Here is a 22,690-nt window from a genome sequence, read left to right as displayed (position 1 = left end):
ATTACATTGGGGTTTTGTTATTACATGCTCCCTATATAAAATTGTGGAGTCAACGGAGATCTTGTTTTATGGTCAGTGCAAATAAATATTTGCTTCTTTAATTTTTAGTAAAAAAAAATTATTTTAAATATTTGCAAAAATTTTAGTTTTTATTTTTGTAACTTGCAATGAGAAAATTACATATATTTTTTCCAAAAATTATTCTTGTTTAATAATAATGCTATGTTTCACTTTAACATTTATTTGATTATGCAGATATACTGCATAATGAACAACTGAGTTATGATATTTTATGCACTTTTCTCTCGCCGGTTTCAGACTGTTATGACATAACGCTGGAAATATTTGCATGTCTGTAAATAGAAAATTTTTGTAGGAGGCTTATCAAACTTCTTCATGACAAACTTTTTCATTAATTGGAGAATTTTCCATAAACATTTCAATATAACCTGGGTTCGTCTGAGCTTTTAATCTTGTGATGAATGGATCAAAAATACACGTGTATGCACCACGCTCTAGCGATTCATTATTGTTTTATATTTACAGACATGGCTTATATTTTTGTTATACTTTCTCCGTTGTGACGAATAGGAGATCATTATAATGTGAGCGCTTAAGTGACACAGCGTAGGACTGTCAAGAGCTAAAAATATAACCCAGTTTTTTTCTTTGAATTAAAATTAACCTACAATGTATATTATTTCGACTTTCAGAACCATCAACGTGGAAAAGGAATTAAAGGAACAACGTCCTGTTGAAGGTAAATAACTTTATTTCTAACCATACTTGCTATTATTTGTACTATAGTCAACGGAGTTTGTAAACTTTTTGTGTATACAGCATTGCATTGCGGCATTTAGATACCGATGGAAGAGCAAAACGGTATCGTTTTCCATTTAAGATATAAATATTTCTTTTCTCAGGGAGAGCACCAACTATGAGATGTATTTTCTGAATATTCTGTCATTACATTGTTTTCATACTTTATATTTCATATCAAGGTGAACTATAAATTAGCTATGTGTCTTTCCTTTCCTGAAAAAAATTACTATAGAAAATTTGGATACTTTTTGATTGCTTTTCGTGGATTATGTTTCTATAATCAATAACTTAATATTATCACCTAAGAAAGGTGATTTGAATCTTTATTATTCTTTTATTCATTTGGAATAGCAAGGTTTATCAGTAAGGACATTGAGAGCTTCGCCTTATATGATTCAAGCTCGTTAACTTTACCGTTAACTTTTCGGTTGACAAAACTACCATAAATATGACCATACTTAGTTTCTGTTTTATGACAAGCAATATTTAATAAGGAAAAAAAAGTTTCTTGCTTTAATTGACTTGTTTTAATGTTTCAGAATGACTTGGTTTAGTGCTTTTCGAGGAGACTTTGGATTTTCTTTCTATGGACAAAAGAGGACACCGGTTACCATAGATATTCAACTTGTTAGTGCTATTTATGCATGCGTTCTGGTTTCTGTAGCAACGATTATAGTTGCTCTTGGAATTCGTGGAAAAGAAGTAAGTGTTATTAATTTCAGCATGAAAATTATCATAGCTTTTTAGAAGTCATTTACTCATGCATCATCTTTCATCTCTGATTCTGACAGAGTGTTTAAGTTACAAAAGAAATTTAATTACTCTTAAAGAAAAGGTGTTTTCCCCTGTATTAATAAGATAATACACCTCCTAACCTCTGATCTATACGTTGTTTACAATATGACATAGCAGACCTTCCCAATCTATTGAAAAAAACATTACATACGTAAAGACAACATATATTAAAATGAACAAAGGTGTTTTCCGTTCAGTTATGATTTGTATCACTTCCTGTAATAATTAAACGGTCGTTAAACACTTGACGTTTTATGGGGACACAGGTAGGATTGCTATGTAGGCTCAAAGATGGACCTCGATAAGAATTGCATAACTGACAACAAACTTAACTAGTGCTAATTGTAACGGGGACCGTTACAGATGTTCCCCAAACGCTCCCCAACTCCCTTTTGGTGCCATATCCCCTGTAAGCTTCATTAAATAAGACAAACTCTATGCATTTGAGACTTTAACAATGTTAACCCAGAAGTGTACCAAGTTTTCAAATTTTAGCATTGCACGCGTGCGCATGTGAATGCATGTGCGTAATGACCATATCATCTTGTCTACACAATCTATATATATTTAAATATACTAAATAATAAAGTATTTAATCCAAAAGTATTAAAAAATAAGCTCATTCAGGTGTATTTTTGATTTTACTCATTTCACGTGCACGCACGTGCATACATGAGCATGGTGACCATACCTTCTTGTAGAAGTCCATTACATCTATCTATGTTCTAAATCCCATCCCGTTTGGTTGAAAACCAAGGGAGTTATAGCTGTTTAAAGTTTCAGCCAATGAGATTGCAGCACACGTACACGCACGTGTATGCATGTGCATGGTGACCATACCTTCTTGTAGAGGTCCATTATATCTATCTATGTTCCAAATCCCATCCTGTTTGGTTGAAAATCAAGGGAGTTATAGCTATTTAAAGTTTAGGCCAATCAGATTGCAGCGCACGTGCATGCACGTGTTTTTATGATAATTGCTATATATCGTGTTGTAGGATATCCTAATGTATGGCTATGTTCAAAATTTCAAGGGATTTCGTCAAAAAACAAGAAAGATATTGAGACTTTAGTTTCAGCCAATCAGAGCGAAGCGCACGTGCATGCGCGTGAGATCTTGCTATTTTGACCATGTCATATTGTCTGTGCTACTAATATATCCTTATATTATGATTTTCAACGCATTTCATCAAAAATGGGAAAAGATACGCCTATATCAATTAAATCGGTCATTTCACGTGTTGCACGTGCACGCTCTTGCAAGCACGTGCGCGCAAAATGACCTTCGTTCCGCAAATCTACATAACATGCCTACTGACCCTAAAAAGGTTTTACCTAAGTCGGATGTGTAGTTTACAAGATCACTCCCGGACAAAAAAGTACCCAGGAAGAAGAAAAATAATAATAATAATAAGAAACAGAGTAAAAACAATATGTTCCCCAACTTCGTTTGGGGAACATAATTAGGTTGGTTTGATCTTGCGTTACCGTGCAAATTTTTTCGTGTCTCCATTTAAGTGGAACATGTCACTTTTCGCTTCTTCTGAAGGCGAATGATGATATAGTTGAACGATTCACTTGAATTAATTCTGATTCAGCAATTTAATGAGCTAATTACCTCTTGGTTCGGTACGAGTGTCTTGCCGCGCCATTTTGTATTTTTAGCCCTCTCTATGGTGTTTCGGAAACATTGGTTTTTGTCGAAACATACGTTCTCTTGTTTCGTTACTTGTTGGAAGAGTCACTCCTGCCCTGTACCTACAACCCATAAAGAGAAAACATCACAGTTTTACCATGTTCAAACAAGATTTCAATAGAAGACCATCACTTTAGCATCCTAAAATATCTTTAACACTGATTCTCTTGTAATCTAACAATTCTAAAACCAATATAAATATGTAGCACAGATATTAGATAAGCCCAAAAAGAACCTTGATTCCGACAAGCACACATACAACCCTGCCGTAATACTGTCTTAAAGTACCCAGATACGACTAGGTTGTACGTGTATTTGTACTTTTTACAAGTGTTAATCCAGCGAAAATGTGATAGTGGTCAAGGATTCATCTTCATCAACGTCCTTTTCATTATCTTCATCACTATCATCATTTTCATCATCACTTACTAAAATGGCAAATGTTTCATCTTTATCAACGTTCTTTTCATCATTTTCATCACTTTCATCATCACTTTCTTCTAATTCTACATTTCATCACTTCGGCAGGGCAGTCATACGCCACTATCATGCCAGATCTGTTATTCATCATATTTTTCTTTTCAAAAAATCAGTTTATTTGTCAATGGATAAATCATAGTTTGTAGTTGTGGTTATCTCACTAAATTTATTGAAGATATTATGACCTTAAACGTGCTTAGTTAAGAAAGCAAACGAGTTTTTCAAGGCGTTATCTTTCCAATTAATCGTACAAAATCCGATTAGCTTGAAACCACCTGACCTTATTGATAATTCACATTTCCCTTATAAATCTGATTTTTGTATGTTTCGTGTCAATTTTTCATGTTCTTTCTTTTTTTATCTCGTTAACCTTTGAATGATTTTTTTTCTCCAAAGAAATTGCAAATCGATTTTTCAGAAATCGAATGGTTTTAATTAAGATCAATTCATTTTTTCCATACGAATTAATTATTTAGTATAGTTTTTTGTTGAAAAAGTATATCTAAATATTTTTTTTTCTATTTTTTAAATATATATAGTATCCATATCAAAAGATTTATAGAATAACTGAACTAAAGTGACCTCAGAAAGAAATAATCAGTAATAAAAACCCACGTGTCGGCTGACTATTAGTGCATCTTTGTATTCGATTGACTGAGTATTATGTTCAATATGGACAGTTACTTTTACTGTCTTAATACATAATAGAAATTCTCACACGTACACTCATAAATACTTGTATACTGAATATCAAAGCAAGTAGCCATGCAAGATATACATTCCTTTAGCAATTAACAAAATAATGTTGTTTTTTTTCCATCAGGTGCTGAAATTAATATTGAAGTTGTATATAGTAATATATCTTAATTTTTTTTCAGAGATGGATTAACTTAATCCGAGTTGTATTTAGTCTGGGCATTGGAACAACTATTATTTGTAAGTTCATTTTTTTGTTAGCTTCATCACAAACTAATACCACACATTTGTTAATTATTTATTGTCAAGATGGTCTAAAGTGATTAACGATGATGCATTTTCTGCAAAAAGGTGTCATAAAAAGAAAGAAATAGGTGTAGTGTCCTTTAAATTAGACATTAACGTGGAAACAACCATTTCATGTCTCACCTACAACGATTTAATGCTAGCATTTCCCGGAAGTTTATTTGTTAGCACATCAATGCAGATAGTTAAAGCTAAAAGGTTAAACTTCTTTTTTCTTTAATGCAAGCAAATTCCTATTTGAAAGATCCTATTTTGTTAACAGTGTTTGGTGCAAACTTATTAAAAACGTTTTCTGCATAGATTTGACAAGATGTTTAAGTGCGAGTAGTTATTGAAAATATTTGACATAGGGTCAAGTCAATGAAAAAATTCTTGTCATTTGGTCTTCACAAAACATGATTTAGATATCACAAACTTGTACCACTTCAATCATTAATGATCAAGTGAAAACTATATGTATTTCTAGGTTCAGATAGTTTTATTAAAATAAAAACAATTTTTGATTAAGAAAAGTGATATTAAAATACAATTAATTCTAGATTAAGAAAAGTGAAATGAAAACATAATAATTTTTATCTGTTTTAGTGGCCTCGTTAGGGTATTGTTGGCAGTACGGCGAGGTGCATGTCAAATCAACGTATATCTACAGATCAGAGGAACAATTTTCTGGAACTCTTGGCATGTTTGTTGGCCTTCGAAGAATCAATATTACATTATCAGGTATATGCGATATAATGCACAGTTAATTCCGATTTTTGCACATCAAAGTGTATGATTTAAAATAGCTAAGATTTTTCTTGTTACTGTCCAATCCAAACGAGAGACTCTATCATTAATTTTATATACAGGTTGTTAATTTATACAGGTATTTAATATACAATTATTCTATATACAGGTAATTTCAATCAATCAAAAGGGGAGATTAACTACAATGAAGCGGTGGAATTGGAAAATGGTAAGCTTAATGAACTTTAATTACTTTCAATCCAATAAAATGGATATTTACACAAATTTATCTCAGAATGTAATGCTATAATCAACTTTTTTGCATTCTTTAGTCAGGGGCCCTATCCAAGAATTGCGACATTGTTTGGGAAGGGGACTGCCTATCCCCGTTCTACATCTTGTAGAATACCTGAGTACAGACGTTGGTGGTATGAGATGGGGTAGGAGCTACACTGGGGCTGGATATCTGTCCCATATTCTGCTATGGTACGTAATTTTTATCCATCACCTGATCATGGCAAAACTGGAATTTCTTGTTTAGAGACAATGACGTTATCAATTCTATTGTTGATTTGTAGGACCTCGTTTTCGTTTTGGATTCTGACAAACATAATGATGGTGACTGTGGTTTTCTATGGCGCCTTTTTACTTACCTTAACTGGGATCACAATGATTATGGCTTGTGTTACCTTCCACGTGCTGCAACCTCGCCTTGCCTTTAAAATAATGGGAAGTGACGTGGACCTTGTGACTTGCTATGGCCCATGCTTTTGGGCAGTTTTAGCTATAGGTTTGTATTTAAATTACCAGTGTAAAGTCTAATGTGGTAACACATTTTGCTGCCTAGCTACCCCTTTTTTTATTATGCAAGACTTATATTACCAAGTATATATAATAAGTATTAAATTCATTTTAGGTATCATTACCACAATAGTTGGGTTTGTGATAGTTGGTCTCGACTATAAAGTTCCAAAAGTAGCAGCCAAATATATTTTGATAGAGAAACCCTTCGTCAAAGAAGATGTATACACAAGTGAACATAGGAAATCCATTGCTAATGTACCACAGCAGAAGGTATGTAAAGTCAAAGAAAATCTGTCCAAAATGCAATTTTTTATTTAAATAAAGCTGAGTAAGGGTTGTTGATATAATATTTCAAAAATATTGATAAATTTTATTGTTCATTTTCAGTATGATTTACAAAAGATGTCTTCTGATCCATATGGCATGGTCAACCTCGGGTTTGATCATAATGAAATGCTACAAACTCGAGAAAGTAGTTCTCCTGGACATCATGACCAAATGAAAAGGTGCAACACAACTCCAGGAAAACTCTCTCTTTCGCCTGAGCCTTCACCTGTTCGGAGAGGCTCCCTGCCTGCTCGCAATACTGTCTCGTTGAATTCAATCAATGAGCATGAGTCGGAGGGTTCAAACGAAAGCCCTCGACTTCATAGGTCCCCTCTACAATACTGCAGAAATGATAGGAACATTCAAATGACAACCTGTCCAGCCATTGAAGAAACAGAAAGACTGGACAGGTTGAAAGAAATCTATATAGACGTTGACATGCAGCAAAATGCTTTACAAAGAACCTTCAATGCTTTATAGCAATAGCAATCATATCTGATTGAGTATATTTGGTGCGATTGAGAATGCTCATAAATTGTGTTAGTGATAAAGTGTAGCTGTGCGTGCTATGTATGACATTTGTATGGTAGTTTACTTGTCAATTTATGAATCTGTCTCATTTTTTGATATTAACATAATAATAATTATCTTGTATATAACTTTTAAATGCATTTACGTGTGATTTCTATTGTGCCAAAGCTGAAGTTAATGCGCCATATGGTCATTAAAGCGTACTTAGTTGAAGTTTCTCTGTATTAAATTTCAGAGCTATGCTTACATGCTTTTTTCTTCACTTTCATCGAAATTTTTAAATCAGGAGACACAAATAATTGTCAATATAGCAAGGTAAGGTTTAAGAAGCATCACACCTGGAGTCAATTATTTATAGTAATCCATCATTTTTCACTCTATTCAATTTACCAAAAATACGTGCTTGATGGCACCCCAGCCTGTGTCAATTTAGCATTTTAGTTCGTTTCTACAAAATCTTTAATTTATTTGATTATTTGTTTGATTAAGATAGATTGCTCATGACTGTGAAAGTTGTTCACAAAGTCATCAATTATTAACAAACATTTATATATTAATTCAGATTCAATCAAAGTTCTATCAAACGCATTGTTTAAAGACAGTCTCGCATTTATTACGAAAAATAACGGCATAAATTGTTGGTTCCTAAAATTGATCACCTATTACAGATTTTAATTTTTAAATACAAAATAAACAATATAAAGATTGATTTTGAGTCTTAGATACATACATACAAGTAAATGTCAACGTCCTATTATATCGATTTGATTGATTCCTTTAATAGCGTATAGATTGCAATGGAAATGTTATGTTTCTCTATACACTTATTTTTCTCTCAGTGGATATTATAAAACAATTTCTGCGTACTTTAAGTAGATAATTTCGAGCACTGTTGTGTACATTCATAGGTTACATTAATGTTATTATATAATATCAATATTGTATTAGTTGCATTGATAAAATTATGTTAGTTCATTTAGTGCTGATAAATTGCATATATTCTTTTTACATTGTTTTATTGAATATAAAATAAAATATTTAAAATGAACTTTCTTCTTGTCTTTCGTCACATAGTTGAAATTAAAATGAACATTGTAAATGCATTATAAATATATCAATCTTGAGGCTAATATGGTTATTTATTTAAATCAAAGAATCGTTTGGATAGAGCTGAATTCTAGATACTTAGCTATTTAAAAAGGCCAAGTAATCTTTTAAAGAAAGTTTTAAATCACAATATTTTACCAAGATCAATAACTTCGACTTTTTATAGAAATCTTTCAAACTTTTCTGGACGAAAGAAAAAAAATAAGATTTTTTTTATAGCATAGACGATTTTTTTTACATCATAAACCATTTTTTTTAAATTAAACATGGAAGTCTTGAAGAAACATACTTTGTAAAAGGAAATTTTGTTTTAAATACTCTAATTCTATAAACAAATACATGTACACTGAGGTTAAATTAAAGATATATATATATATATATATATATATATATATATATATATATATATATATATATATATATATATATATATATTAAAATATCAACACAGATTTAAAAACTAGGTCTTCCAGTAATTTGAAACTCCATTGGGAGCTAATTGTACCCCGTTATTAGCAGACTGGTTTAAAATTCATGAAAGATTTTTTTTTTTAAATTGAAAATGTGTCTTGGCACGGCCATAAATTTATCATTAAATTATATCAAGGACGTTTTACCAATGAACAATACTACCCAGAATGATGTTTAATTGAAACGTTTATTCAAAATATGCCGCATTAGACATAAAAGACATCACAGATCAAATTTATTTCAGTTTTGGATGTTGTAGTAAAGAAATATATTGATGGCATTCACCAAACTAAAATTTATACTAAACGTGATGTCGTCAATTTCCTCTTGTCAACTTCCCTTATTTTTTGTTAGCAATATACCATTGTCACCTGCAAACAGAGTTTATGTCGTATTTTGATTTTGCTGATTTTACACCTAGGTACATATTATTGGTACAGACAGGTCTTAAAGTAGACATTCTATTCGTGCATTTAATGATGATACATGGATATCAACAAAATCGTTTGATTGATTGATTGATTGCTTGTTCATTTGTCTAACGTCCCTTTCGAGAAATTACACATATACTAGAATTGAGACGCTATACCATTTGCAGGTGGAGGGCTGCTATTTTATTTTTATGCACTAAAAGAATTGCATATAATTCTAAAAAATTTTCTGATATACAATAAAAATAAATTAAGTTATGTCATTGTTTTTTTTTTTACACTCATTACTTGTCCTTCAAGATGAATTACTATTAATTAACAATTCCTTGTAATATTTGATTGAAATTGATTCTAAGAACAAATTGCGGTCTCTAGATGTGGCTAATGCAAAAGGTGAAGAACAAAATAAAATGAGTTCATAAGAAATTGAATCTAGTGATCGATTTTTAAGATCTATTTAGCGAAAATATGTTAAAATTGTCAAGTCTTCTCGATGTAAAGGTTTGACTGCTCCAAATTTACAACATACTCACCTATCATTAATTTTGCTGTCACCTGTACTATGTGTTTTTGTTATAAGGTGGAAAAAATTCCCGGTGGCAAGCTGACAATCATGATTGTATACATGAGTCTTCATCTTTGAAGATGTGTATAATCTAATTATGATATTTCCTTGAGTTAATTGTGGCGGAAAAACAGCATGTAACTTATTAAACTATGAAAGGTAAAGAAAACGAACAGTTTCGATCTGGAAAAAAAAACATCCGCAAACAATGCAACTATGTAAATAGGGCATAAATTACAGACGATTGGAAATTCCAGAGTTGGGATAAGGTGACTTGGATGACTATTCATTCCTTGTCGACTGGTCATATCCGCTGTGAACCCTATGTGTTGATCAGGTAGACGTAACTTTCCGTAGTCAAATCCAGTATAAAAACAAAGGACTAACAATTGGTATGAAATACATCAGCCAAAATATTACCTCATGATAGATTACATGTGTATAAGGTAAATTTAGCGACTGTAGAATTTACAAAATATCGTCCTTAAACGAGATTGTTGAAATCCTTGTAACATCAACTTTTTAGTGAGTAGCTTGTCCCCCTTTATAATTGATCGTACTAAGAGCAAGTTCTCCATCCGGTAATAATTTTGGAGACATGAACACCATAAACAGATAATAGCGAAATATTACTAAACAAATAAGGAATGTTCACGATGGAATATTGCTGAAGTCATCTCTACATAACTCAGTCGTCAGTTGACCTTTATCATTATCGTTATCATTAAGAATTTTAATAAAAAGTATGGAGTTGAAGCATATGGAGATAACGAATGGTATTCAATATCAAAGTCCATAAAACATTATAAAATAAGAGCAGAGCAAACACGGACCTGCAAAACATCAGAGGTGGGATCAGGTCCCATGAGGAGTGAGCATCCTCTGCCGACCGGTCACAACCGTCGTGTGCTCCTTGTCCTGACCGGAAAAATCCGTCGTCAATTCAGTGCATAAATAATGGACTAAAAATGAAAACGTCAGTCAGCATTTGACTCAATGATAAATTGCATTTGCTGACAAGCCTGAAGGTCATTGTATCGACCACAGAACTTACGAAATGATGACTTTAAACGAGACTGCTGATATTCTTGTTTCATCAACTTGTTTTTCAATATATTACCTCGTTTTAGAAATTGTTTATAGATAGAGCATGCTCGTGCTTATCGAATCAAATGAGATATATGCAGATGATGAAGGTATATTGCTGCTTAAGTACGGGAAGTTGACGATAGAAAAGTTGAAGTAATCATGTTGATCATTGAGCTTGGTTGATAGATTACCATTAATGTCCTTTTCAAGTAAAATATTATGAAAACAGATGTGTCAGACACTGTAGTATCTTTTATGTCAAGCTCATCAGCTTATGTCCTATCGACAAAGGAATGGAAATTACCATTGTTAATTGACAATGCGTCGTCGATATATATAAATGGCGACTTTAAGGCCAAAGCAAGTGTTTTCTTCTTTTCACGCATAAACTTTTGCACAAATTCTGCTTCATATGAATACAAAAATAGGTCTGCTAATAATGGAGCGCAATTAGTACCCATGGGAATTCCAACAGATTGTTTGAAGACCAGGCCTCCAAAAACCACATACATGTAGGTATTGTCAATCTTTCTGATTGACTCAAGCATCTTTTTGACGTCAACTTCAGAGTACTTGTGTATGCAATCAGAATGTGTTTTAACAAAATAATATTGCAATGATCAATCATAACGAACTGTATTGAAGATCGAATCTCACTGTAGGACCTAAAAACCGAGACCCTTTGTTGCAGTAGGTGGTGGCTCGAAAGAGCTTAATGCATAATGTACTGAGTAAAGGACAAAATGCAGCTCCTCATCGGCAAGTGGTGGCGTCTCCATATACGTGAAAAATTCTTGAGATGGACGTTAAACAATATATAATCAATCAATCAGCCTTAGTCATATATATTTTGAGAAAAGAAAGGACTTTATCGTATTATTAAAATGCATCCATGCACAAAATAGATACATCGCCACATTCGCATTAGGTTCTTTTGATTTGTCTGTTTGTATGTTGTTTAACGTCCTCTCATGTACTATTCATGTTTCTTGTAATATTCATAGTCATCTAGTGTATTATGTTATACTATTTGTAGTGGTGTTTATTTAGTATTATTTTCATTTTGCTCTCTATTACCATGATGTTAATTTAGGAACACCTGAGTTATTGAAGCTGTCATACTGGACAGACTAAATAACCAAGAATTTAAATATCATAAGTAAATAATTCTAAAAATCAAAATTTAGAAAAAAAATTCGTTGTTTGCTATTTTAACTAATGCAATACCGATCAGTAATACATTTTTGGTGGAAAATCCGTAATGTATTACTTGGAGAATATCAAACTAACAATATCAAACTGACAAGTTTCTTGCAGAAATCATTTTGTTCAACTTATGAATATACAACCTTTTACTAGAGGTCCAGTTTATCGGAATACCATTTAACCGATAATTTAATTTTATGACCTTCTATCATCAAATCAAAATACAAGCATTGACTTTTATTGCATTACACTTTATGTTTTTTTTAATCATTGGATTTTCCTAGTAGATTTAAAGTACAACTTTACCTTTATTATGCATAAATGTTTGCGCATTGTCATTAAAATTTACTTTCGCATTTCTCTCCTAAAATTTCTAATGCTAATTTTCTGACTTTTCATTGGAAATTGAATTGTTTTAATTGTTTGGCTGACCAAACCAGAATTTCCAATTTTTTCACAGAAAAAAAACAAGAAAAATTATCTCAAAGTTTTTTCCATTTTTTTGCCCAGCTCGTAGTAACAATAATTAGTGATAGCTGTTAAATAAAGTAATGAGTAGCCCTCAGAGCTCCAAACTGTACATTGAGATGCACAATATGGGGCACATTTTATTTGTGTGTGTGTGTGTGAGGGTGTGTTCAAATGTTTATGTTTTACGAATAAATATCAAACATTTTGATCGTAAAATATTTTTTTTTGAAATAGAGCAACAGTTAATGATCATGCTTTTGTCAAACTTCAAAAGTTCCTTCAGAAATTTATGCCCTGTTCACACGGAGAGTTTAATTCGCAGTAAATTAATTCAATAAACTAATGCTCAAAGTAATGCAATGAAATTGCGTTCACACGACAGCTAATGCATAAAAATTTTACTTTGCAACCCGGCGTCAGCATGGCTTAATCATTTGCAAATCACGTCACATTATGCAGAAGCAGATCCATACATAATTTTTTTTTCCTTAGTTTTTCACTCAGAAATCCGCCATTACGCATGCGTCAAAATTTAATTCAACCCCTTGTGTTCACACGGAGCTAATGCACAATTTAATGCGCTAAATTAATTCGAATTAAACTAATTCGCATTAAATTCTCGCTAAGCGAAGCTAAATCGCAGTAACTTAACATTTAATTCGAATTAAACTCTCCGTGTGAACAGGGCATTAATACATTTAATTGAAATTTTGTGTTTATTAGTGTTATTTTTTATTGAAATTTTATTTGATTTTTTTTTTAAATTACCTATTTCTTCTTACACCACAATGACAATGTGAATTCCACAAAAATTTAAAATGCAAATTCATGCGGAGAACAAATCATAGCCGACCATCTTTATAATAACCCCTTAACTAGTGTTTCCGCAAAAATAGTTTCCTTTAACATGTTTAAGATCATTTAAACAGCTTGGATAGATATTTAAATATGATGTTTTGATTGTCTTGTCTTACAGATACTTTTTTTCTAGTCAGTTTTGGGGATTACATATTTTACGTAACTGCTAATCAAAGCTTGTGAATCTGATCCCCTTCTTGTTTGTTAAATTGTTCACATTTATACCGTCATTTTAATAAATGACATTATTCATCTCTATGAAAGTGTTTTATTTGACTTATACAAAATTAGCAAAAACAAGCTGCGGTAAGCTTGCCTATAAGCATAAGAATACATAAATACAATTGTTCGGATTTTTTTTAAAGACATGTATAACTGGCAAAAAAAAAAGAATTAGATATTCTAAGATGTACAATTGTGAAAAAAAAATACCGAATATAATTCCTCAGTTACTGCTCAAATTAAAAAAAGTCTCCTCTTTTACTTTGGGATACATATAATAATGAAGAGGGAAGAATAGATGTTATGCATTGATAAAATAATTATAAAGAATAGAAAGGATTCTGTATTTTATGTCCCCGTTAACAAAGTTTCGAGAGTATAAAGTTTATTCCCTGTTCGTCTGTCTGTCTGTTTGTCCGCTAAAACTTTAACTTCAACCATAAATTTTGAGTGGGAGGTGCTATTGCTTTCATATTTTACAAGTGTATTCCTTGTGACAAGTTTTTCTTTGGGTCCCACCAAATTTGACCACTTTACCTTGGAGTTTGTTGTTCTATTATAAAAATTTACTACTATATAGTAAACTTTAACCTTGGTCATAACATTTGAACAGTTGGACCTAGGGCTTTTACACTTCACAGGTTTATTCATTGGGACAAGACCTTTCACAGCTAGGTATAAGTATTTTGACCTCTTGACATTGACCCTAGAGTTTGACACACTTTTAAAAACTTTTAACCTTGGTTATAACTTTTGAACAGTTAATACTAGGGCTTTCATATTTCATAGGTGTATTTCTTGTAACAAAATCTTCCTTTGAGTACCAACACTTTTGATCTTGACCTTTAGAGTTTGACATACATTTGAGAAAATTCAACCCTCGCCATTAGCTGTCATAGAGGGCATCGGTGTTTCACAATGACATCTTTTTTTTTGAGAAATCAAGATTCTAAATACTTCAAAGTCACCCAATCCTACCTCTGAACTTATAAATGTTGGTGTTTGCTCTCTCCTAATTTTTTTTATTGTTCAATGGAATTTTAATTACCATTCCTTATCAGCATATTTCACAAATATTTTCAAAGTGGCATTTTAGGGTTAAGATATTAGTAGTTTTTAAACACAATTTTTATTATGATTTGCATTTTTTTTAAAGGAATCTAAGATTGAAGACAATTACAAATGCATTCTCCACTTAACACCTCACAAGGTCACAAAACAGAAAATCTTTAAGTTATTTCTTTTCTGACAGAAGATATTTATTTAACGTTTTAATCACTGAATCATATACTGCATTAACTTTATTTTCAAATCAATCTACAACTTTAAGGTTTATTTTTGAATATGTCAAACTCCTTCAATAAGGGAATAATAGACTTCTTGTTCCAAAGTTCCGTGTGTCCTAGTTGTAGGACTTGTCCCTATTTATCAATCTGACCTCAGATGTGGGTCATTATCCATCGAAAAAAGAAGTTTTTACGATCACTTTTGAGAAATCAGTGATAATGTAGGAGAGTCTCAATACACAAACGATTTTTTTCTGGAGTTTGATAGAATTATGTTGTAGTTAGGTGTAATTGTCATCTATTTCATTATCAACAAAGAGTACCTTTTTTGACACCCAGGGAAAATTTGAAGACATTTTTATTTATGAACAGAAATAAAGGTTAAGGCAATGAATGGTGATCAGTCTAAATCTACAAGAAATAAAAAAAAAATCTATTAACAAGGAATGAAACACAGATCTCGAAAAAGAGGTGGATAAGGTGCCGAGAAGGAGTAGGCATCCCCTGTAAGCCGATGTTACCTGCTTTGAGCCTTCTTTATTGATCAGGAAGGTAAAACATTCCGTAATCAATCTTTACACGTGATACGCCTAACTAATTGTTTGAAAAATAAGCTCAAAAATATGATAGGCCTTTTTACAAGTCATTGAAACGACCCCAGACGATATGCTGCATGACTCTAAACGAGGCTGTTAAAATCCCTGTAACAACAATTTATCCGTCAGTAGCCCGTCTGAGTTTCGAAATGTATTTCGAAAGGTACTCAGAGCATGCTCTTGAATCCCGAAGAAGTTCGAAAATATAAATATTATATGCAGGTGGAAGGGAAATTTTACGATATCAAGAAGGAATCTTGACGATGAAAATTGTTATGTCTCCTCGTTTATCCTAAAATAAGTTGCTAGTTCGCCATTAGCGTCTAAAGTTAAAAAATCCAATCGTAAAATATATATGGCAGAATCTTTTGTGTCATATAAGGTTCACTGGAATATATCCAGTTGCCTGTTGAAATTGAAGTTATTTTATTAATTGTTAGACAGTTATGGACTTCAGTGGGGAAATATCTGCAGATAAAGTGTTTATGATTTTATATTGTATTCTATTAGATTATACATTTAGCATGTCGCGAACGTTTGAGTTGAATAAAAATGGGTTTAACTCTGTGGGTTTCAATTTATTTTGATTTGATTTTTTAACTGCTGGTCAATTTACTGCATCAAGATACCACAGAATAAAAAAAAATCCCTCGTGTGCAATTGAGGGTTCTGAAAGAAATTTTTAATTGTGCAAATACTTCTACATTTCCCTATTGATATTCTGCAAAGATGTAGATGGTTTTATAATTATTTAAGCAATAAATAAAAAAACTTTCAGTGCATATCTCTCATTTGTCAATTATATAATGTGAAATTTTGATGAATAATGAATTTGTTCACATTCAGCTTTGTGTAAATTAGAGATTTTATGAAAGTGAATAATTTAATTACACATGTCGACGAAAACGTGAAATGTTGAGGCCATTGCCTAAATCCTTAAAATCCCAATGCCCCTACATAATGTGCTTCTGCAAGTCATTTCACGGAGACAAACATGAATTTTGTCAAGGATTTTTTGTTTTTGAGAGGTTTTAATATTCAAACTGTTTTCAATACATTCAGTGATATTTAGAAAATAAGCTTATTCAACACTGAAAAAGGGAATTTATTAGTATGTTGCATTTTCATTTTTGAAGATTTAAAAAAATGTACTCTTTAGACGGTACTTTTATGACGCCTTTCATTTTTATACTAGACGAAATTCATAACCCTTGTTGAATTTGGTTAAAATATTATTTTAAGGTTACATAAAAGATCAAATTAAAACTTCTGCAGAAAGTTGTTTTTAGCATGCAATCAAAACAACTTTTCTCACCCTCAAATGAAAAAGCAAATAATTTTTCAAAAGAACTAATCTAACTACCGGTATAAAAAAAAATCAAAATTTGATCAAAATTAATATTATAGTTGTCAAGTTCCTTTGGACCTAAAATATAAAAGATTTTATGCAATTAACTTTGCAGTCAATTCACTCAAAAATATTTAAAACTGTATTTTAATGATGAAGTTTCAGCAAATTATTGTAATATATACTTCAAATGTGAAAATGTCCTTAAATTTGACACACAAACATACGAGTATACGTAAAGTACATTAATATATTTTAATTCATAAAATAAAAGGGAAGGGTTTAATATTATTTATGCAACATAAGTTCTGTTTACTAGTATTTGGAACCTTGATAAATTAAAAAGCAACAGATAAAAATTTATCAAATTCTCATCTGGAAACTGATTGGAGGTTTATGTTGCTTTATTTTCATTTATGTCAGATTTCTGTTTGTATACAAAAAGATTTGGTAAACATTATATTTTAAATTAGTTTTTTTAAAGTAAAATTATGTTTAAAATTTTTGTTGTTTACTAGTAAGCTTACATTTAGAACCTTTTGGAAATAATATAAATATATAATATTGAAACATTTTTGATATTTTGAACTTTATAAAATTATCCTAGTTGGATATAATCTATCAGAATTTCTTTCTTTTTCTTCTTCTTCTTAAATGAATATTATGATTATATTGTACATACTTTGTTTAAAATTTTTGTAGGTAAATATCCTTAAAAATTAAGCTTTTCGATATGAACTTGTAATTATACAATTAGTTTAATTTCTTGATTGTCTGAGGTGAATAAAATTTTATCAATTCCTGGAAGACATGGATTTTTTTTTTATTTTAAAAAAGTTTTACAGCACCTTAATAATAAACCACAACATATCAATAATCACCTTAATTAGCATCGATGATGAGTGACATAAAAATCTGAAGGTCATCATGAAATGATTCAATCGAGATTAATTGTATAAAGGGGAAAAACCAAGAGGATGGAATAATAATTAACCTAAATATAAACAAGAAACACAAGCGTATAATTTATGAGTCCCTGACCTTTCTGATTTCGAGGAGCGGTCATTGCAACGTTTACAAAAAATAGTTTATAGTCAGCATAATCTGCATCAATATTAATAATTCCTAAATTGACATTTGTCAGCGACTTGCTTTGGTGTAATTTATGGAATAAACCAGTGTTATTGCGAATATTATATCAAACAACGAAGATTTTTATAGCAAATCTTTAGGTATTACTTTTGTGTCATTGAATAGATGAATAATAAGCAGTATTTGGTATTTATCATATGCAGCATCTTTGCATTTAGAATTCAGCATCACTTTTTATTACAAAAGGGTATTGATAATTAGTCTTAGATATACATGCCATTATTTTTATTTAATTTATGTTATATAGGCATATTCGATTTTTTTTTTATTAATCTCCCTTTAAATTTTTTTTCCCATTTCAAGACAATTTTCAAATATACGGTTCATATTTTTTAATGATTTTATCTAAGAAGAATATTTTTATTGAAAAGTGAAATTGTCGTACTTGGAACTAAGAGTTATTAACGAATAAGCGCCTTACTTATCATTTTTTTTTTAATTTTCTAAATAAGTAATTATGAAATCTAAGACGTTTGGTTTTTGTGTTACAACTTTTTTCCCTCAGAAAAGCGAAGGTAATATGCATGGTTTCAAGACGAAAATTAAAAAAATGAAGAAATATAAATAAATAAGCACACATTGTAAACAAAATAGTAAAGCAAAACAGCACTTTAAAACCACAATCAACTGAAAAATGAATGTTACCAAAATATATCCATCTCTATGAGCCAACACAATGAAATATTCCTTTTGATCCTCAGAATTTGCCTTTAAGCAAATTTAATACAGATCATGGAAAAACCAATGCACCTTTTTCATGACACCAATTTTTAAAAATCCGACTTGATATTTGAAAAAAAAATCAGAAAGAACACTTTTCCAATTCCACACGTTTTTGCATGGGTGTATTTTATGTAATATACATCCTTTTCATCTGAGAAGATATATACTGAACGATTTTTTTTAGTCAAGAAGCGTATATATTAAAGAAAAGCAGAACATTTTCTATTCTTTTATACCTCAGCAGCTGAAAAAAAATTTAATTTATTCCAATTTTAGCTATGGCACTTGAAGTTTCAAGGTTGAAATGTGCGTTGCTTAAAAGTTGTCCAAAATTGTTTATGCAAATTATGACAAGGCAGGATCTTGTATGATACTTTTCTTTCAAGTCATCCTACTGGTGCAAACCTAGCTAACAATAGTTCATGTAGACATTTTCTGCAAACAACAGTCTTTAGTTAATAAAATGTATCATCTTTATATATCACTTTTGTTCGAATTTTTCATTTTAATATTTTGTTAATTTTGATTGTAAAAAATCTTAATTTTTTAACAAAGTAAGAATATCAAAAGTGTATGAGCACAGTTCAAAGTTATATTTTTAAGTTTTAAATCAAATATATTTTGGTGAAAGTGGTCAGTATTTGGTGTTCAATTCTTTTTGTTTCTTCTTTCCAACCTTGAGTCTTCGTCGGAAATAACTCCCAAAATGTGAACGAATTTCAAATCAAACTTATAGTGACCCAACCTGATTAATTATTACCTTTCTTCATTTCCTACATGGTGATGCCTTAGTTACAACATAAAACCTTAAATTCAAAATATTGAGGAAGTTCATTAGTACAAGCTTTACTTTGTACTCTTATACAAATCTGATGTATTACATAATTTTTATGATTTCTGACTTCCAAACTTTGGCTCTGGTTCTGCAAAAAAGAAAAAAATAATTATTGTTCGAAATATAAATATATGCGTGTCTTTTTCAATAACACATCCTTTCAGTTTAATTTTAATAAAGGCCAACTTTGAACTTTAGAAACAGTAAAGAATAAAACACATTTGTATGGACGTATGGATACAGGACATCAACCCTTGTACTAGAGCATTTCAGCTATTTAAATTTTGTCCTGGGAAGATGAATTTACAGAGATTGAGTGTTAAAAGCGAGAGTATTATAGAAATAATTACCCTGTTCCATTCAAAATAAATCTATATATCTTGCAGCATAAACATGCGAATTATAAGTAGGGTTAAGGCAATACTAAAACAGAAAGAAACATGATCATTTTCCATTTAAGGAATGAAGCTTATTTCAACTTATGTTGTACGATATAACATAACTTGGGACAGTTTACGCTTAAACTGCCCCAAGTTATGTTATATCGTATAACATAAGTTGAAATAAGGTTCATTCCTTTTAATTTAATTTCAGTGTGGACAATGAGACAATTTTTCCCCCAGAAAAAGGCTTCAAATCGAGCACAATTTAAAAGTAACATCAAGCGGAGTAATAAGTTTTTGTCGTAACTCATTGTAAAGTAGGCAACTAATGTTATACGAAATTGATTAAATTTTTTACCCAATCAAATGACGTGTTACAACTAAAATCCATTTATTTTCATTCAAAGTCATCATTTCGTAAGTTCTATGAACGATTCAATGACCTTGTCAGCAAATAAACTTTATCACTGAGTCGAATGCTGACTGACATTTCTCATTGTAATTATTAGTCCATTATTTCACATTGAATCGACGACAGATTTTTTCCGTTATTTACCTATTCGATCATGACAAGAGCACACGGCGGGTGTGACCGGTCGGCAGGAGATGTTCACTCCTCCATGACACCTGATCCAACCTCTGATGTTTTGAGCTCCGTGTTTCCTTTTTTTCTTATTGTATATTGTTTTATGGACTCTCGAGCTTGAAAACTGTTCGTTATCTCCATATGTTTTACTGCAATTATTACTGGTATAAAATTTACTCACTACATTTCCCGCAAGTAAGATCGCATCCCAGCTTTTCAACCACCTCTTTTTTCTCGCAGACATTGAACTTATCTCGCAGATATCCACAGCTTGGGTATTTGTCGAAACATTTCACCCCGTCAGCTTTCGTTACGAAGCTACTGTTGCAGATTTCAATGGCGCTATCAGCATCGTAAAGAAATCCAAAATTCTGAACCACACTTCCACAATCCTTTTTTCCGGTACATATCCTTAATTGTTCAGTTGCTCCACTCCCCACTAGATATAAAATTATAGATTTCGTTGAGAAAAGGGAACCAATTAAAATTGGAGGGTGTTATACTACCAAAAATATTACATTTAGTGTTTCAAAATTCAAGTTAGATGTTTACAAACCGTCTCGCTTCCGGTTGTGAATAACCGTGTTCATTTGTCTGTTTTCCAGGTCAGTAAGATAATCGGAGAACATCGCCACTAAATTGTTACTGTGGATTGAAAGGTTACCAGTGCTTCCAGTCCAAAAACAGGCCAGAAAAGGTAACAACAATAAACACTTCATGGTGGTCTCTCTGAAATTATACTGAAACTTTGTTCACTGTTAATGCAGGTGGATAAACCTGCAAGTAGGACTGAAATTATTTGAATTTTGCAAAAGTATCGGTCATCTTGATTACATTGTATAAAGAATGAGGTCTCGTTTCAAGGAAGGTTTTGGCACGAAAAAGACTCTTCCCTGCTCAAAGGCCTAAAATGCCGAGAACAGATCTAAATTTGCAGCCCTCCACGGGCAATTGGTGTTGTCTCAGTATGATAGGAAATTTCCATAGTGGCCTTGAGCAAACTATCAAACAGACGAACTAATTCTAATCAACATGAGATCATTATCATCTTAAAGATTACATATGAGCTGTTTGTGTTAAAATATGATTTTTGTAAATTGTTTTATAAAGTGGGAAGCATGCATTTCAAAATAATTATAAATTATTCTTAGCGAACGATTAAAATAAAGACATCAATGCATTTATTATTTTTTCATTTTTCTTTAGAACAATTTTCCTTGGGGTATTTAATCATTTAGAAATTCAAACAAATTGTTTGTCATTCTAGAAATGCCAATGTCCAGTTATCATGATTATTTTCGATATTTTCCTTTATCGGAAAATTCGATTTAATTTGGGTTTTTAAAACAAAAATATGCACAGTGATATTTGTTCTTTTTCTACACAATGTACAAAGATATACTGAGGTTGTTTATTTCTAGGGATTAAGAAATATTGAAGAACCGTTGCGTCACAAACAAAAAACTAAGGTAAGGTAAATCCTATATATTCTATAAATCTGGATTTCTACCAAAAACTAGATTGATTGATCGGTTAGAAAACCGTAATAATAATTTAATTGACAAATGGTATGAAAATAAATAAGCTCGTTAATAAACCCCACTTCCTTTAAATAATTTAGTGCATGAAAATATTTATAAATGGAAAAAGATTTTATAAAATAATATTGAGTTTGGAATTTTTATAACAGTATAAGTAAGCAGAAAGAAAAGAAAACTTGATAACCGCTTCAAAAACAATCATAAGAGGAAACTAGATTTTAATCGAAATTACATATAGATTTTTAAGTTCCAAAGAAAAGGTAGAAAACAGACTACAAGAAGACCAAATAATTTGTTTGAATTATTTCAGAAGATTATAGATCAAAGTTCAAGTAAAGCAACTTCAATTAGAAAAGTTAGAAATTGTTAAAATAAAAATTAACTCACCAGGATAAGCAGTCCTCAACACACCTAGACCTGGATCAATCACCCTCCATGTGTTACGGGTATCGGTTTCTCCACCTATCACGCTAACGTTACATTAGCGTAGAGCGCGCGTCCTCTGCACATAATCTACTATTTCATTACACTTCTAACTTTATTTTTTAAAAAAAAGGATATGTTTTATTAAAAATTATCATCGCTTAGAATATTTGAACAAAGCGGAATAACTCCATAGTCTCTTACTGATTTGGGG

General features: G+C 31.3%; 3 protein-coding genes across 6 annotated transcripts in view; 1 reads left to right on the top strand and 2 right to left on the bottom strand.

The window, feature by feature from the left end:
• The window catches only part of LOC134235486 (uncharacterized), a 137,968-nt gene that overhangs the window by 103,788 nt on the left and 11,490 nt on the right, over positions 1-22,690 (bottom strand). The window lies entirely within an intron of this gene.
• LOC134235477 (dual oxidase maturation factor 1-like) lies at positions 348-8,231 on the top strand. Its single transcript, XM_062717606.1, has 9 exons — positions 348-760; positions 1,362-1,524; positions 4,672-4,729; positions 5,381-5,515; positions 5,691-5,750; positions 5,854-6,007; positions 6,100-6,311; positions 6,438-6,595; positions 6,713-8,231. The coding sequence occupies exons 2-9, from the start codon at positions 1,363-1,365 to the stop codon at positions 7,130-7,132; spliced, it is 1,359 nt and encodes a 452-aa protein (XP_062573590.1). The 5' UTR covers positions 348-760; position 1,362; the 3' UTR covers positions 7,133-8,231.
• On the bottom strand, positions 19,539-22,511 carry LOC134235494 (uncharacterized). Its single transcript, XM_062717625.1, has 4 exons — positions 22,441-22,511; positions 21,069-21,241; positions 20,694-20,951; positions 19,539-19,631 (listed from the first exon to the last, which is right to left on the bottom strand). The coding sequence occupies exons 2-4, from the start codon at positions 21,229-21,231 to the stop codon at positions 19,597-19,599; spliced, it is 456 nt and encodes a 151-aa protein (XP_062573609.1). The 5' UTR covers positions 21,232-21,241; positions 22,441-22,511; the 3' UTR covers positions 19,539-19,596.

The sequence above is a fragment of the Saccostrea cucullata genome, unplaced genomic scaffold, assembly GCF_032062105.1.
Source record: "Saccostrea cucullata isolate Sc308-1 unplaced genomic scaffold, CSIRO_AGI_Scuc_v1 ctg662, whole genome shotgun sequence".
In the NCBI taxonomy this organism is placed as follows: Eukaryota; Metazoa; Mollusca; class Bivalvia; order Ostreida; family Ostreidae; genus Saccostrea; species Saccostrea cuccullata.
Note: the sequence above shows the minus strand (reverse complement) of the source record. Positions and strands in the feature narration are given on the sequence as shown.

Coding starts and splice junctions, on each gene's coding strand:
- LOC134235494 (XM_062717625.1), bottom strand. CDS start 21,231: ATGAAGTGTTTATTGTTGTTACCTTTTCTGGCCTGTTTTTGGACTGGA. Junction 20,952..21,068: donor TCACAACCGGAAGCGAGACG/GTTTGTAAACAT, acceptor TTTTATATCTAG/TGGGGAGTGGAGCAACTGAA. Junction 19,632..20,693: donor TCTTACTTGCGGGAAATGTA/GTGAGTAAATTT, acceptor TCTTTTTTGCAG/AACCAGAGCCAAAGTTTGGA.
- LOC134235477 (XM_062717606.1), top strand. CDS start 1,363: ATGACTTGGTTTAGTGCTTTTCGAGGAGACTTTGGATTTTCTTTCTAT. Junction 5,751..5,853: donor AGCGGTGGAATTGGAAAATG/GTAAGCTTAATG, acceptor TGCATTCTTTAG/TCAGGGGCCCTATCCAAGAA. Junction 6,596..6,712: donor CTAATGTACCACAGCAGAAG/GTATGTAAAGTC, acceptor GTTCATTTTCAG/TATGATTTACAAAAGATGTC.